Source organism: Martes martes (genome assembly GCF_963455335.1).
Source record: "Martes martes genome assembly, chromosome: 14".
In the NCBI taxonomy this organism is placed as follows: Eukaryota; Metazoa; Chordata; class Mammalia; order Carnivora; family Mustelidae; genus Martes; species Martes martes.
In genome coordinates this window covers 40,419,243-40,433,970 of record NC_137902.1, presented here as the reverse complement: position 1 = coordinate 40,433,970, position 14,728 = coordinate 40,419,243, and the positions used below count along the sequence as shown (strand labels likewise).

The window sequence follows — 14,728 nt, the reverse complement described above, 5'->3', positions numbered from 1 at the left end:
ACGGGGGCTGGAGCCAAGCGCCTCATAGACAACAGGGATTCTTTTCAAAGTCCCTTTTTAGTAACTGGTGGCAATGTTCTGATTTGGGTCAACTTGGAACAGGTTCAGTGTGAACTCAATCTTCCCCTCCTCTTAGTTTCCTTCTCTCCCTTATTAAGTCTTTGTGGATCACTGGCTCTGGGGCCATAAAACCCCAGCACGCCTGCTAATCACCAGAGGGGGTCAGACCAAACGACGATAAACCAATAAAGAGAACCATAAAACTAAAGAGCGTGGCTCCTGAAATCTCACTGGGGCACGAGAGGGTCTGAGGGGAGTTAACTCCAACCACACATCTGCCTTCTAGACATTGAACTTGACGAATCCCAAGACTTTCCGCGATCTCTCAAAGCCCATGGGGGCTCAGACCAAGGAAAGGAAGCTGAAATTTATCCAGAGGTTTAAAGAGGTTGAGAAGACTGAAGGTGGGTCGATCCCAGCTTAACTTTTTTTTTTTTTTTTCCTGCAGTGTTGTTCATTCAAGTGCCTTGGCAAGGTCGTTGGTAATGATTTGGCCTCTCACCTAGCATGGAAACAATTATGTTTGGATAGAAACAGCTCTAATCCTCTGGTCTGCACCTTGACTGCAGGGAAGAGTTCTCTGGGCAGGTTTTATACCTACTGATGCCCAGGCCCCACCCCTAGAGATTCCGATTTAAGTAAGGCTGTGGTGAGGCACAGGGGGTGCTGAGAACTACCGTGCTAAGAGCTACTTCCTCCAGACCTAGGGCCACCAGAGGTGGAGAGCACATTCGTTCAGCATTTTGTGTATTCCCAGCACAGACCAGCCCGCCTTCATAAATACAAGGGTCCATTTCAAAGAGAAGGGAACTAACTCAGACAGTTCAAGCAGTGCATTCAAGACCACAGCTTCTAAATGGTGGAGCCTGTATTTGTCGGACTCTAGAACTTACTTCCCAGTCTCTTCATCAGCACATCACCTTTATCATTTTTGCCATATTCACATGCGACTTGAACTCCTAATGCCTTAATTTTTTTTTCTCTAGGTCTATTCACTTCTGAACTTTGATGAATGTATTTTCAAAAGAAATTTTTCTATCATGCATTTGATGCTAGCTCGATTGGTTTTCTCAAATCCTTTGAAATAAACATATAATTTAAAATAAGGAGAAGCTATCCATGAACCATGAAAATTTCCCTTGGGAACCAGAGGTCTTGCGCTTTAGAAAGTCTTACACGGCCCAGAGACACTGCTTTTGGCGAGCAGGTTCTCAGCAGGACAGGGAGGGTCCTGCTGCATCCCGCACAGCCCCATAGAGGCCCACCCGGGACCCCTGCACTACGTGGGGCTGGCACTCAGACTCGCTCAGGGGAGATGGGAGGATGTAGACAGTTGGGCAGGCCCTCGTTGCCCTGCTTATCCTCCTGAGGCTTGAATCATTAGGACCCTTCTCGGGGAACCCCCCACCCCCACCCCGCATGCTATTCCTCTGGGTGCTGGGCGTGGCAGGGCCCCTTCCACAGAGGCAGGCTGGGGAGCATGGGATCTCACCGTGCTCTCCCATCTCACCCTGGGTGTGCATTTGAGCTGTCCATTGGATTTGGGACCTTGTGCAGGTTCCTCCACCAGCCCCCGAAATAACTGGCTTAGACAGCTCCTCCATGGCACCAGGGAGGGCTTCAGGCTGGGCATGGGGCTGGCGGCAGGATGGTAAGCAGTCACCACAGGGAGCTGGTTCAGGCCTTGGCCGACTGCGCTGGAGGGACTGTAGGCACGCTGGGGCTTTCTATGTTCCCCTTAACTCAGAAGGCTGAAGCCACTGTCTCCCCATGAATCCTGAGTGCAGCCTTCCCAGAGCCTGACTCTGCCCACATTCTCAGGGATAGACCACTGGGGACTCGGGGGTGCCACTGAGGGTCTTGAATGTGCTTCTCATCACCATGGCTACTGGCCAAATCATGACATCTGTGAGCAGAACCAAGGCTTCATAAGGCCTGCAGGTGCTGTCTTGAGCAGGGCTTGTGCCCACCGCTCATGATTGAGCCTCGTAGAGTCTGTGTGTCTGCATTCTGTCCCAGCACAGGGGGACATCCATGCCAGAATTGTCCTTTCGTTGCAGGAGATATGACCGTCCAGTGTCACTACTGTACTCACTACTCCTCGGCCATCATTGTCGCCTCCTACCTGGTCCGGATGCCACCCTATACCCAGGCCTTCTGCTCTCTGCAGGTGAGCTCCCTTACACACACACACACACACACACACACACACACACAACTGTATCTCACCGACGAACGGCTGGGCTTGGATGAAGCAGGGGTCTCCCCACTAGAAATCCAGGCTCAGCCGGTGATTCCCACTTGATGCTGGCTCCAGGACCCTGGGCAGTCCAGCTGGGGTAGGCTGTCCATCCTCACTGACCTGCGGTGACCTGCACGTCTGCCCAACGGTGTTGCAGAAAGACTCCAAAAATAAGGAATGATAGATAATGGGGGGAAAATGCATAACATAAGTCAGTTTTCGTGGAAAAGGAAAAGCAGAAGGCTTGAAGACTTCCTTGAAGGTGGGTGGTCGGGGATTCGAAAAATAAACACAAAGAAGGAAGAGCGAACGTGTACCACTTGTGACTTCGGAATGCAGACAGCCACACTAAGTGCAAGTTGAAAGGCTTAAAAGGACAAAGTACTTGAATAATGAAGAGCTGAACCAGAGAAAGAAGGTGACCCACTTACCCACCCATGAACCAAGAGACCACTCATCATACCAGCTTAAGGTTGCCAGATTTCACAAATAAAAACACAGGATGCTCAGGTACATTTGAATTTCAGGTAAACGGTGAATTTTTTAGACTGAAAAATGATTTGTTGTTTATCTGAAATTCAAATATAGCTGGGCCTCCTTCTGTCTTTCCTCAGCCCTACGCAGTGTGAAGGGAGCAGGTCCGGCTCTGAGTGGGTGGTATGGCCAAGGCACATGGGGTTGCTGGGACAGGGTCCTTTGCAGGCAGTCAAGACATTTATTTTCTTTCTTTTCTTTCTGACCTTATCGCTGGGATCCTGCTTCCCAGGTTGTCCTAGGGGTGCAGCTGTCAACTGGGGAGAGCCTCTAGGTAGCCCAGTTCCAGCCAGCTCCAAAGGGAAGCAGCTCACAGTGCAAGTGCAGGGCCTGGCCAGCTCCAGGGCCTTCCTAGCATCCTATGGAGAGGAAGGCAGGAGCCACAGTGGGCAACAGGCCACAAATATGCACAGACTTACTCCAGTTACGAAGTTCAACAAAGAGAAAGTGCGAGTGTTCCAGGAGTGTGGGGTTTTGGTCTGACCTCACCCAAAGGCCACTCTTTGTGATCAGATGACCTTGGCCCTGAGAGACCAAAGGCCACGTCTGCACTAAATCCAACTCCTGAGCCCTAGGTGGGAGTGGGTAGGCAAGGTCAAGGTGATTTCTCCAATTAGGAACAAAATCCCTCCAGTCTTCTCTGTCTTGGCACAATGTTCTCTCTCCTTAAAGGCATGGATTGTCTAGACGTTGTATAACCTCCTCTCCCTGGAAATACACTCAAAAATAATAAGTGTGCTTCCCCTGAGCCTTTCTCAGGCAACAAACATTTTAAGTAAGTTTGGTTTGGAGAACAAACGGTCCCGGAGCTCTAGCCCGTGCCAGGAATCCCATCCAGACGTTGCTCATTAATCCACAAGAAGCGATGATCGCCGTTGATGATGATGGCGATGCATTCCGTTATGGCACTCCCTCCAGGCAGTTCTGGATGCTTGAAAAGCTTTCTTTTGTCCCTTCAGTCTAATGCTGTAAAGTCCCATCTCTACCTGTTACTAAAGGTCCTCTCACATGGGCAGGAGGCAGAGTGAACTTGAAACAGCATCGCCATGAGATTTATATGCCAGATCTGCTACTTCACGGATACGGAATCTTCTGCAAGGGATCTTACCTCTGGAAATGAGGGTTGATTTTGCATAGCTTCTGGAGCTGCTGAGATTAAATGAGAAAGTGTGGGTAAAGCCCCTAGCACAGGGCTTGACACTACATAGGCAATCGATCATGGTCACTTCCCTTCTCCCTGCAATCAGCCAGATCGAAGCTGAGCAGGCCTGAGCTTGTTCAAGCTGGTCTGCTCTGGCCTAAGCTAATTCAAGACAGCCTGGACTGCGGAGAAGCATTCCAGGATGAGATGAGCCAGATGAAACAGGTGTGCTGCAGACCCACAAAAATACTGGGTTAAGACCACTCTGAAGTTAGTCACAACTAGTCTGAGCTTTCTTTTTAGCTAGTTTGATCCATGGATGACCACATTATACTGATTTGAGGTGGTCTGAACCAGTGTAAGATGGTCAGAACCCATTTTATCTGCTTTTGGGTGGCACACATTAGCTCCGGCCCTTTAACTCCCATGCTGAAGTCTGATGTGACTCCTGGTTTTTCCTGGTTTGACTCTCTCTGTAGCTGTTGGCCCATCTGAGCTGGAATCAGTTGGGCTCTCCATGTGTGCTACTTTTTACTGACTCTTCTAGCAGATCCTGAGAAAAATCCACCATCTTCTGCTTTCTCCTTAGAATAAAAGATGAATTTTAGCTCCCAAGGGAATGCTTAAAGGCTACATCTGGGGGGAAATGCACCTGGCTCTCCTTTGGGAGTCCTGGGACCTTCACAGACCTCCTTAGGAATGTTCTGGCATCTTCCTGAAGTCAGGTTATTTCTTTTGCCCCACCGTGCCTCCTAGAGGGCAGGTCCATTTCTTCTTAAAGGACCTTTGCTTCCTTCCTGTCTGGTAACGAGGAAAGGAACCTGACTATAGCCTCGGTAGACTAGACTTCCATTCCCCAGCATGGACCACGGGGTAGCGAAGAGTGAGAAATGTGGAGAAGGTGCAGAATCCAGGAGCGAGCCCTTCTTATTTTATTTATCTGGAGAGCAGGGAACTGAGAGGGTCGGATGGACCCAGAGCCTGGTGTGTTTGCAAGAGCCAGGCTGACAAAAGGTGTGCTTCTCCATTCTGCATGAAATAAGCTCTGCCTCTTGCCTGCTAGTGTAAAGGAGCCAGACTTGCTTGTTGCTTCTTCCATGGCTCTGCAGGGGGTCGTGGCTTTGGTGTGGAAAGCCATGTGTCTAAGCCCTGCACCCGGTGTGGCCCTGCGCACTGTTGAGAGGCAGATACGGTGCCTTGGGCACGGTGGCCTGCCCAGCCCCCCTGAGCTGGATGTGGACAGAAGGGGGGGCTCTGCTCCGCGGCCTAGATTTGCCATGCGGCACATTCTGATCCCTGGGTGGAAGGTGTGCTGTGTTGCCTTCACTTTTGCATTTACCAACTTTAGGCTGCTCTTGGAATGATTGCGTTCCTCTGTGGTTGCTGTGTTTGATCTTCTGCCTCAAACCGGGTATTACAATGATAGACTCTCACAATCCAGAAGGTATGCCAGAGAGGCGGTGTGAGCCAAATAGGTGACACGCACAGGTCGCGGGGAATGAGATGGGAGCTGGTCATGCGCTGTCACCCCACTCTGTGGAGGGCTGAGACCGCTGTCTGCCAGAGCCGGGGGCTCAACTCCTGGGACGCAATCCCTCTCCGGTGTCTGGCCGGCCTGAAGCTGGTGCCCGAGAGCATCCAGGAGGCCTCACCGCTGCCGGGGTCACAGCCCCCCCCCTCCATTCCCGCCCCAGCGGGAGCACCAGTGGCCATGAGGCCCACGAGGAGACTGGCCTGGGCAGGGTGGAGCGAGGCAGCAGCGCCCCAGCGAGGGCACAGTGGCCGTGCTGCTGCAGCTGCTGTTACATTTAATCAGAAACTGAAATAAAGTGCTGTGTTAATTAAGTCGCAGCCCGTGTGACGGCAGCTGTTACCAGCAGTGGGGAAGGGTTTTCCGAACCACCTGAGGCGCGATGGCTGGTTTTCGTGTAAGACAGATGTTCACTGCAGAGATAACAGAAAGTCGCCTGGGCGGTCCACGTGGGGGCTCCGTGGGTGACAGGCCACGGGTCCGGGAGGAGCTCTGTCCAAAACAAAGGCATAGCTATCATTATGCTGACTCAACGAGGAGCATTCGGAAAGGCTCGTGTAATAGAGACGGGCGGATCTGAGACAAAGTCCTGGCTCTAGAACTTTCTCCTGGGTAGTATTGAATCACCGAGCTTCCCTTCCTCCTTTAAGATACCCCCTGCCTCGGTAGGTGGTAAAGATGGGGTGAGTTACAGCAGGGGAGCCCTTTGGCTGGTTTCTAAATCCTCCATATTTGTCCACTGTCCTCCCTGTAAGAGTGGACAGCAGGCTTTTCAAAATTTTGTGGGTTTTGTCTGTTGAGTAAAGGGCCACATCCTCCAGGAAGGAAAGCTAATGGCTACGCTGGGGGAGGCCCACCCTGCATTGAGAGCAAGACCGACGAGGCAGCCCAGCTGGTACACGGGCTTCCCAAATTCTCGTCGGGCCGACAGCCCAGCTTGCTGAGTGGGATGTCAGAGCCTGGCATGTTTCTGAAGAAGCCCGCAGAAGGCCAAGCCCGGCTCTTTCCTCAGCTGTACACGTTGGCCCCTTCATTTCTTGGGTGGTGATGGGGTCTCAAAATTGACTGGTTGATGCGTTTGCACTTTTGTTCCCCGTCCCAGACCCCGCCCCTGTTCTGTTCCCCCCAGACCCCACCTTCTGCTTCCAGGAACTTTTATTCATTTATTTTTTTAGGTATGTATGTATTTTTTTAAATTTAATTTTCTTTTTTTCAGTGTTCCAAGATTCATTGTTTATGCACCACACCCAGTGCTTCCAGGAACTTTTAATTTCTTTTTCTTTTTCTTCTTCAGAGCCCCAGGTTACCTTCCCCCATGTATCTGAGGTCGGGGCCCCAGCCCAGGATCACTCCTCCGTTCCCAGTCTGCAAAGGGACAGGGACGTCAGGGCGGGATCCTTGGGGCATCTCTTACTGTCCGCCTGGCACTGCGGGTGTGTGCGTGCACACATGCGCACACACGCACATTCACACTCATGTGCTCACCCACGTTTGCACACCCACAACGGTCACCCCAGGTGGCAGAGTAGAGTGTGGGAAACATTAAGACTGTAAGAAACTCCCTGGTGTTCTGCCCCAGGAGGGCAGAAACCCCCGTGCCGGTCTGCCCATTTGCCCAGCTGGGGCGCTCTCTCCTCTCGCTGATACTGACTCTTTCACAAACAGAGGACAGCAGCTAAGAGGACCCATGCACACAGGGCCCTGTGAGTGGATTGGTTACATGGGATACTTGTAAATTACTGGAAAAACCATCTTCCAGGAGAATGGGTTGTCAGCCTGCTCATAAAACCAATCCCATACTTGGATGTAGTGGTGGGTTGAGTCAGGTCAGTCCCACAGGCAAGGAAGACTAGACTTTCTAGCACGTAGCGTGCAAATCTCTGTATTTAAGAGTCCTTGAGCGCATGTAGTTGCTGTACTCCCTGCGGGTCTTGGTTAAGAATTGAACAGGTTTTTTTCAGCATAGTTTCCCCACCCACACTGGAGAGGGATTTAAGAATGTCTGTCCCTCTTGAAATGCTTACCCAGGGACACAGGGGCACACAAGAGCTGTGCCTTTACTACAGAACACTCCTTTCAAGACCATTTCCAGTTTTAATAGATGTACCACAATCTCAAACTTTCTTCTAATCTGAACTCCTGTCAATGTCCAGCAGAAGTCCTAACTGGCCATTTCTCTCCCCATTATTTTGATTTTAATTTTGATTCATCTCTTCGCAAAATTTTGCACCCCTTGGAAGGATTTTAATTGAGGAAGGATACCTAGGGTTATATTGTTTGTGAGCCCTTAACTATTCAGAATATCTTTCTGGCTTCTTCACGAAGGAGTGATATCATTTAGAAGTAAAATCCGGCTCTTCTACCTTTTGCCTCCAAACCCTCCAGCCTTGGCTGCCTTGTCTTCTAGCTCTTTAGCGTCACATGGGAAAAGTTTTCTGCCAATGAGAGGTGGTTCCTTTGTTGATCATCATCATCATCATCATCATCATCATCATCTTACTATTGTTTTTTCAGCATGTTGGATACACATGGGATTCATTGCTTTTGATACTCAAGGATGTGCTGATACGCAGAATAGATTTTGGAGCAAAATCTTGGCTCCGTAATTCTCTCCGATCATTTGGTTTCCACCCAGTCTGTATACTCAATTTTGTTGTTGTTTTCTTTTATTTCATTTTGGGCTTTCCTCACGGCAGCGCACTGCAGACCTCCATTGTGCCTCCCTGCCTCGCTCCTTTCCCTTCCTTTTCTCCTTCCTTCCTTTCCTGAGAATCGAGTCATGACTGAGACTCCCTGCTGGCGGCCCCCGGATTCCGTGTCCACGCACAGACTTACAGTCCAAGCAATAGAACAGCTCCGCTTTTTCTTCTAGGGAATTTGGCTTTTCTTTTGTATTGCAGAGGTGAGAAAACCCATTAATTTTGAAACAAATGTATGCAAATACATTTATTAATATAGGAAATAGGAAAATCAGTTATTGCTTCCTTTATAAATAATACAAGCTTAAGTTTTAAAGATATTACTTTTGCTAAAATGCATTAGACAGCTGTGAAAAAAATAACATTTTTCTTTGTGGTAATATCTTTAACCAGATTTGTAGCACTAACAATATTTCCTATGTATATATTATTTTTATTTAATACAGGTAATCTTTTTATTACCAAATCATATTGTTTCTCAGGAGATTACCATCAGTACTCATAAAAGCTGCAAAAGGAATCCAGGAGGACGAGAAGGCATCAATCTCTTGCAGATGTAAGGCTCGGGCTGCAGATTAAATATGCAAAGCTCTTAATATGTTTCAATGAGCCACTTGTTAGGTGCAGATTTATTTAAAAACACTCTCCCCCTATTTTGTTTCCATTTCAATTTGAATCTGATGGTGGGCAGCATCCCCTAATTTCAACACAAGAGCAAAGCGACCTTGGAGAAAAGCCACATCCTTAAGCTGCCCAGGTAGTGTGTGCTGTTGCAACTCTGCTGCAACTGGCTTTCTCGGTGTCCCTGTCCATGTCCATGTGCAGAGAATGACCCACGGGCCTCCTGGATCCTCAGGTCTGACTTGGAAAACTGACCAGCCCACCAAGATGTCCAGATGGGGCCCGCCTCAGGCGAGTGGCAGATTCCGCCTTTGCAGAAAGAGCTGACACTCCTCGCCCCGCACGTTAGGAGATCACATTTGCCCCAGGCCCAGGGACTCCCCACAGTAAGCTGGCACAAGGGCAAAAGAAGGCATGTCCGTGGAGGAGCATCTATGGGATTGACCCAGTTCTGCCACTGGTTGCTTTGATAGCCTTGGGAAATCCAGGACACGCTGAGGACCTCCAGTTTTCTGGTCTGCAGAATGGAAGTGGACTTCCTTCCTGACACCCCTGCCGTGAGATCAGGAGCCAACATCTCTGTATAAAGTGACTAACACGGGGCAGACTTGCCAAGGGGAGGCTGTGGCCCTTCTTTACCCTTCATCCACTCCTGCAGCTGCCCCAAAGCTTCCTTAGGTAAATGCTGACGGGAGACCTCTGTCCCCGAGAAGTGAAGGGAGCTGGCGGGTGCAGAGGAGGGCACTACCCATTTGTTCTCAGGCCACAAGAATCCTGCAGAAGTTGGCAGAAGGAGGACAAGTTCTGATTGAACGAAGTCCCAGCCTTAATGGGGACAAGTGAAGTATCCAATCCTAGGCAGATGTTTTGGGGATGTCCCCAAACTTAAGTAGACCCAGAACCCCACTTCAGAACCTCTTTCCTGAAGTCTGTCTGCCCCCAGCATCGTCATTCCTCCAACCAGACCTTTCTTCCTCCGCCCAGCCCTCAAGGCCACCTGATAAATAAGGGTAGCATCAACTCAAGAGATCTGATGACTCAGAAGAGAGGAGCAGAGCACCTAAGGAAAGAATTTTTTAAGTCTTCCCTGGTGCCGTCCTAGCTGCCAGGCTTGGGATGCGTCAGGCCACCTGTGGAAATGGGAGTTGGAACCGGGGCAAGCCTTGGAGAGTGTGTAGACATCTTATCTTCATGGACCAGCTTCCTGTCTCTGGGAGGCTGGCGTCCCTCCAGCTCTGCATCCTCAGACCTGTTCTCTTGTCAGGATGCTCTGTAGATATCGGCAGGGCCCCGACCTAGCCTGCTTCCTTTTGCTTCTGTTCCTGGCCTTGGCCTTGCTTCTGCTCAGAACCCTCTGCCTGCTTCCACGTCACCAGGCTTGCAAACTCACCAGGGGTCCACTTCTCTAGAAAACTTGCCCTGATCCCACATGGCATGGCTGACCCGCTCTCTGTCCTGTCGTGGGTTCTTTGTGTCCTGTTCGTGCGCGATTCAGAGTGGGCCCTTAGCACATGTGGGGCATGGACAGATGAAGGACTCTGCGTTTCCTGTCTCTGATCTGAGCCCGGATTTCTGAAATGGAGAATGAACAGTGCATCACGTATCCTCTGGGGAAGCCTCGGGGAAAGGGTCCGGAGAACGGTCGAGTGAACGGAGGCACAAGGAAACCATGGCACGCGTACGTGGAGCGGTGAACAAACGTGTGTGGGAGTGAATGGAAAGAAAACTCTGATGGCGGAAGCCATGCCTCAGTGGCCGTGGTCCAGGAGAGGCCCACCCGGGCGGTGCCTGTGTGTCTTTCTCACTTCAGATGATCACATGAGCTCCCTCTCCTCACAGGGCGGAAGCTTTGATGTGGCAGACAGAATGTTCCACAGTGTGAAGAACGCGTGGGAGTCGGCCTCGAGGGAGAACATGAGTGACGTCAGGGAGCTGACTCCGGAGTTCTTCTACCTGCCTGAGTTCCTCGTCAACTACAACGCTGTGGAGTTCGGTGCGTGGAGGCCATGGTGCAGCCCGGGGTGGGTTGGGCAGAGGAGGGATTGCTCCCCCAAAGCTCAGGTAGTGACCAACTTCATCAATAACTTTGCTGGGCAACTATATGAAGAGACCCTTCACCAAACCAGTGTGGTCGTTGTGAGGCCTCCCCTCAATGGTGGCCCTCAGGGGTGAGGTGGGAGCCAAGGAAGGACTTGAGGCCCCAGGCTGCCAGGATGTCTCTGAGGCACGGTCCCACCCATCCTGTGAGGGTCCCCAGGCCTCAGTCTGCAGTGAGAAGCCCTGCTGACGACCAGGTCTACGCTGGCCCACTGCGTGACCCGGGCAAACCCCCACCCCTCTGTGGCCTCGTTTTCCTCTGTGGCCCACGAACAGGTTAAGCTGGGCTCTGAGTTGGACCCAGAGAAGCTGGGTCTCCCAGAAGAGATTGCTTACCTGATAGTGTCTAAGGGTGGTTGTAGGGGGACGCTGCTGGCTTCTCCTCTTTCCTATGCTTCAGGCTCCACCCCAGGATGAACTATGCCGTCTCCCTGGTTTAGAGGAGGAACAACAATTTCAGGATGCCCCCATGAGCCGGTCCCCTGGTGGCTGTGTGTGTACCTTGGTAGCCTCCGCTATAAATGTCAGGGTGACTTGTGGAAGGGGCCGTGTGGTCAGAGCCTGGGGCAGGGTGTGGGCCACTGTGCCCCCGGAGGAAGAGAGATGGGATCCCTCACCTAGTGGGGAGCACTCATGTACTGTCACCAACATACACCTGAACCCCAGAGCTCCCCTTCCTTGGGACCCTCCTTCCTCCAAACAGCCCACAGGGGCACCTTTTTAGGCACTGGAGATTTAGTTGGGGCTCCTGGAATTGACTGTCCTGAAGGTGTTTAAATTCGGTACAGGCGTGGAGGAAGGGGAGAGAAAATATAAACATATTTATATAAGTGAAATTCTATCTGAAGCTGAGAATTGTTATGAGGACAGACGGTAGGAAAATGGTTCAAGAGTGATTCAGAGGGCCCTGTGTTATTCTGATCTCCAGGAGGGACTGCCTGAGTTTTATTCTGATCTCCAGGAGGGACCGCCTGAGGTGGAGACAGGGGAGCTGAGGCTGGTAAAGGAGCCACATGAGGCACAAACCCGTGGGCCAGAGAGAAGCGGGGAAGGTTTTATTTAGTTGTACCATGAAGGCTCTGGAGGGTTTAAGCAAGACCACAACCAGTGTTTATCGGGCAACCATCTTATGCCTGGAGTTTTTCTAAGCACATTATGCGTATTTCTCTTTTCATCCTTCTACCAGCCCCCTCCCCTGGAGGGTGGATAACAGGTAGAAAAAGTGAGTCCCAAAGAGATTAAGCAATATGTCCAAGGTTGTGCGGCTAATGGGTAGGAGAGAGACTTGGGCTTGGATCCAGGCTCGTTCTATTGTCTGGGGAAGCTGCCTCTAAAAACCTTGCTGTCCTCACTTTAAAAATGGAGAGAAAATACATAAATTATAGAGTTAAATGAAGATTCAATAAGACGATGTGTGCCAAGCAACTAGCGTAGAGCCCTGGCATAGAGTTAGGTGCTCAAAATACAATAGCTTTTACTGTTACTGTGATTATCTCCTTACTGCTCTAGCCCTGAATAGAAAGCACCCAGGTGACAAGGCACAGAACGGTAGGGAGGAAGACAAACAATGACCACACGACTGCCATTTTATAGGCAGTTTGTGAATCAAGCACAAACCTGCCTGGGAAGCAAGGAGGGCCTCATGGAGGGTGGAAGGCTTAGAGACCAAGTAAGAATATTCCAGGCAGATGAGTTGGGGGATGCACCAGACAGAAGCAGCAGCAAGTAGTGAGGCCTGTGCAGGACACAGCTCTTAGCCTGATCTGCCTGGAATCAGAAGTCTTAGACAGGACAGTGTCTATCTCCCCTGGTTCCTAGCCCAGTTTGGGCTCCCATTCACCCAAAACCCTGCTGTTTCTCACCCCACTCAGGTTGCATGCAGGATGGGACAGCACTGGGGGACGTGCAGCTCCCTCCCTGGGCTGATGGGGACCCTCGGAAATTCATCAGCCTGCACAGACAGGTGAGTTGAGCAGGGTCACACCAGGGGCCCTGGAATCCTGAATGAAGACTGCAGTATCTTCACTCTCCACAGAGACTTTCCGTGTGAGCAGAGGGCTAGTGACAAATGTTTCTGAGGCTCTTATGTCTAGAGAGCCCAGAAATGGTGCTAGGCTCCCTTCTCCAGGTCAACAGGAAAACGTTTGTGTTGTGGGCTCTTCCAAGAGTTCCATTAGATTCTGTCCTTGTGCCAGTTTGTTGTGGGAATCACTGGGAGAAACAAATTCAGTTTCTTTTTGGATGGCCTGGGTCAAGTCAGTATCTTTAGCTGGCCCTATAGTCAGGGCTGTGACTGGGCCGTCCTGCTCAGTATAGCTCATAGAAGGGCTGTAGACCCTGAGGGGCTCCTTTTGGCCAAAGGATTCACCAGGACTGGGGAATACTTGGCTTCTTAGCTAGAGAGGTTGATGTAGTAGAAGCCATTTTGGGACACATATCCTGGATCAAATACATGCATTAGCATAAACCACAAAAATACATGCAATAATATCATTAGTCATCAGGGAAACATAAATTAAAATCACAGGAGATGACATTACATACTTACAAGAGGGGCTAAAATTTTAAATATTGTCAAAACCAAGAGTAAGCAAGAATACGGAGCAATCAGAGTTCATTACACATTGTTGGTAGGAAAATAAAATGGAAAAGTCACTTAGGAAAAAACTTAGTAGTTTCTTACAAAGTTGAAGAAGCATTTACCTTATCACCCAGCAATCCCCCTTGCATATATTGACCAAAGAGAAATAAAGACGTGTCCATGGAAAAGCATGTGCAAAAATATGCGCCGTTTTATTCAGACCAATCAAAAACTGAAAACAACCCAAATGTCCAGCAACCGGTAATGGATAAACAAATGACACATCCACACAATGGAATACTATGTAGCAATAAAAAGAAAGAGATTACTGATACATGGAGCAACATGAATTAATGCCAAAAGCATTATCCTAAGCAAAAGAAGCCAAAACTCAAAGCTACATACTATAGGATTCTATTTATATGACATTCTGGAAAAGGTTAAATTATGGGGACAGATAGTCGATCAGCAGTTACTAAGGTCTGGAGTAGGGAATGATGGAAAAGGAGTACAAGAGAATATTTTGAGTAGATGTAAATGTCCTGTCTCGGTTATGGTGGTGGTTACATGACTACATTCCTTTGTCAGAACACATTGAACTGTACATTTTAAAGGAGTGAATTTTATTATGTGTAAATTATATCTAAAAAAAAAAAATCTGGGGTGGGCCTGACTAGTAAAAACAAAGTTGGACTCTTTCCTCTGTCCTTCTCCCTTGCCAAGGAGAAAAGTCTTCCCTGGTTTATCCTTGCCTCTGGAAGTGTAGTAATAGTAGGCATCTCTTCCACAACCTACTGGTCTTAAATAGTTGGACCAGAGATGTACTTAACCTTCAGGTGACAGCAGCCCTCTTCCAAGATGTTCTCAGAAAAGTTGTTGACCTGGGCTGAGTGAGAGATTCACTCTACAGGCCTGACTGCAGATGCCAGTGGTCTAGTGGGGAGGCAGCTTAATTATATAACCACACAAATAACAGAGAAATTATAACTGCACAAAGTGCTACAAAGGAGAGAAATTCAGTGCTATCAGATATAGGTTAGAGGTGAGACCCGTGGGACCTGGGTGATGACAACAGTGGGGAGACGTCTTCTGGTAGAGTAAAGATTAGGCTGGAGTGGATTAGGATGTTAATGATCAACATCAGTGAAAATATCAGAGTAAGAATCTCTGAAAATCCTCTACTCCATAAAAGCAATAAGAATAATGGCAAAGATTATCATTT

The 14,728-nt window shown here is 49.5% G+C and overlaps 1 protein-coding gene across 1 annotated transcript in view; it reads left to right on the top strand.

Moving 5' to 3' along the window:
* The window catches only part of WDFY4 (WDFY family member 4), a 246,225-nt gene that overhangs the window by 209,675 nt on the left and 21,822 nt on the right, over positions 1 to 14,728 (top strand). Inside the window, exons 50-53 of the mRNA XM_080823652.1 lie at positions 347 to 464; positions 2,121 to 2,230; positions 10,668 to 10,821; positions 12,797 to 12,888. Coding sequence (XP_080679778.1) covers positions 347 to 464; positions 2,121 to 2,230; positions 10,668 to 10,821; positions 12,797 to 12,888 — 474 coding nt within the window. The remainder of the gene's footprint in view (positions 1 to 346; positions 465 to 2,120; positions 2,231 to 10,667; positions 10,822 to 12,796; positions 12,889 to 14,728) is intronic.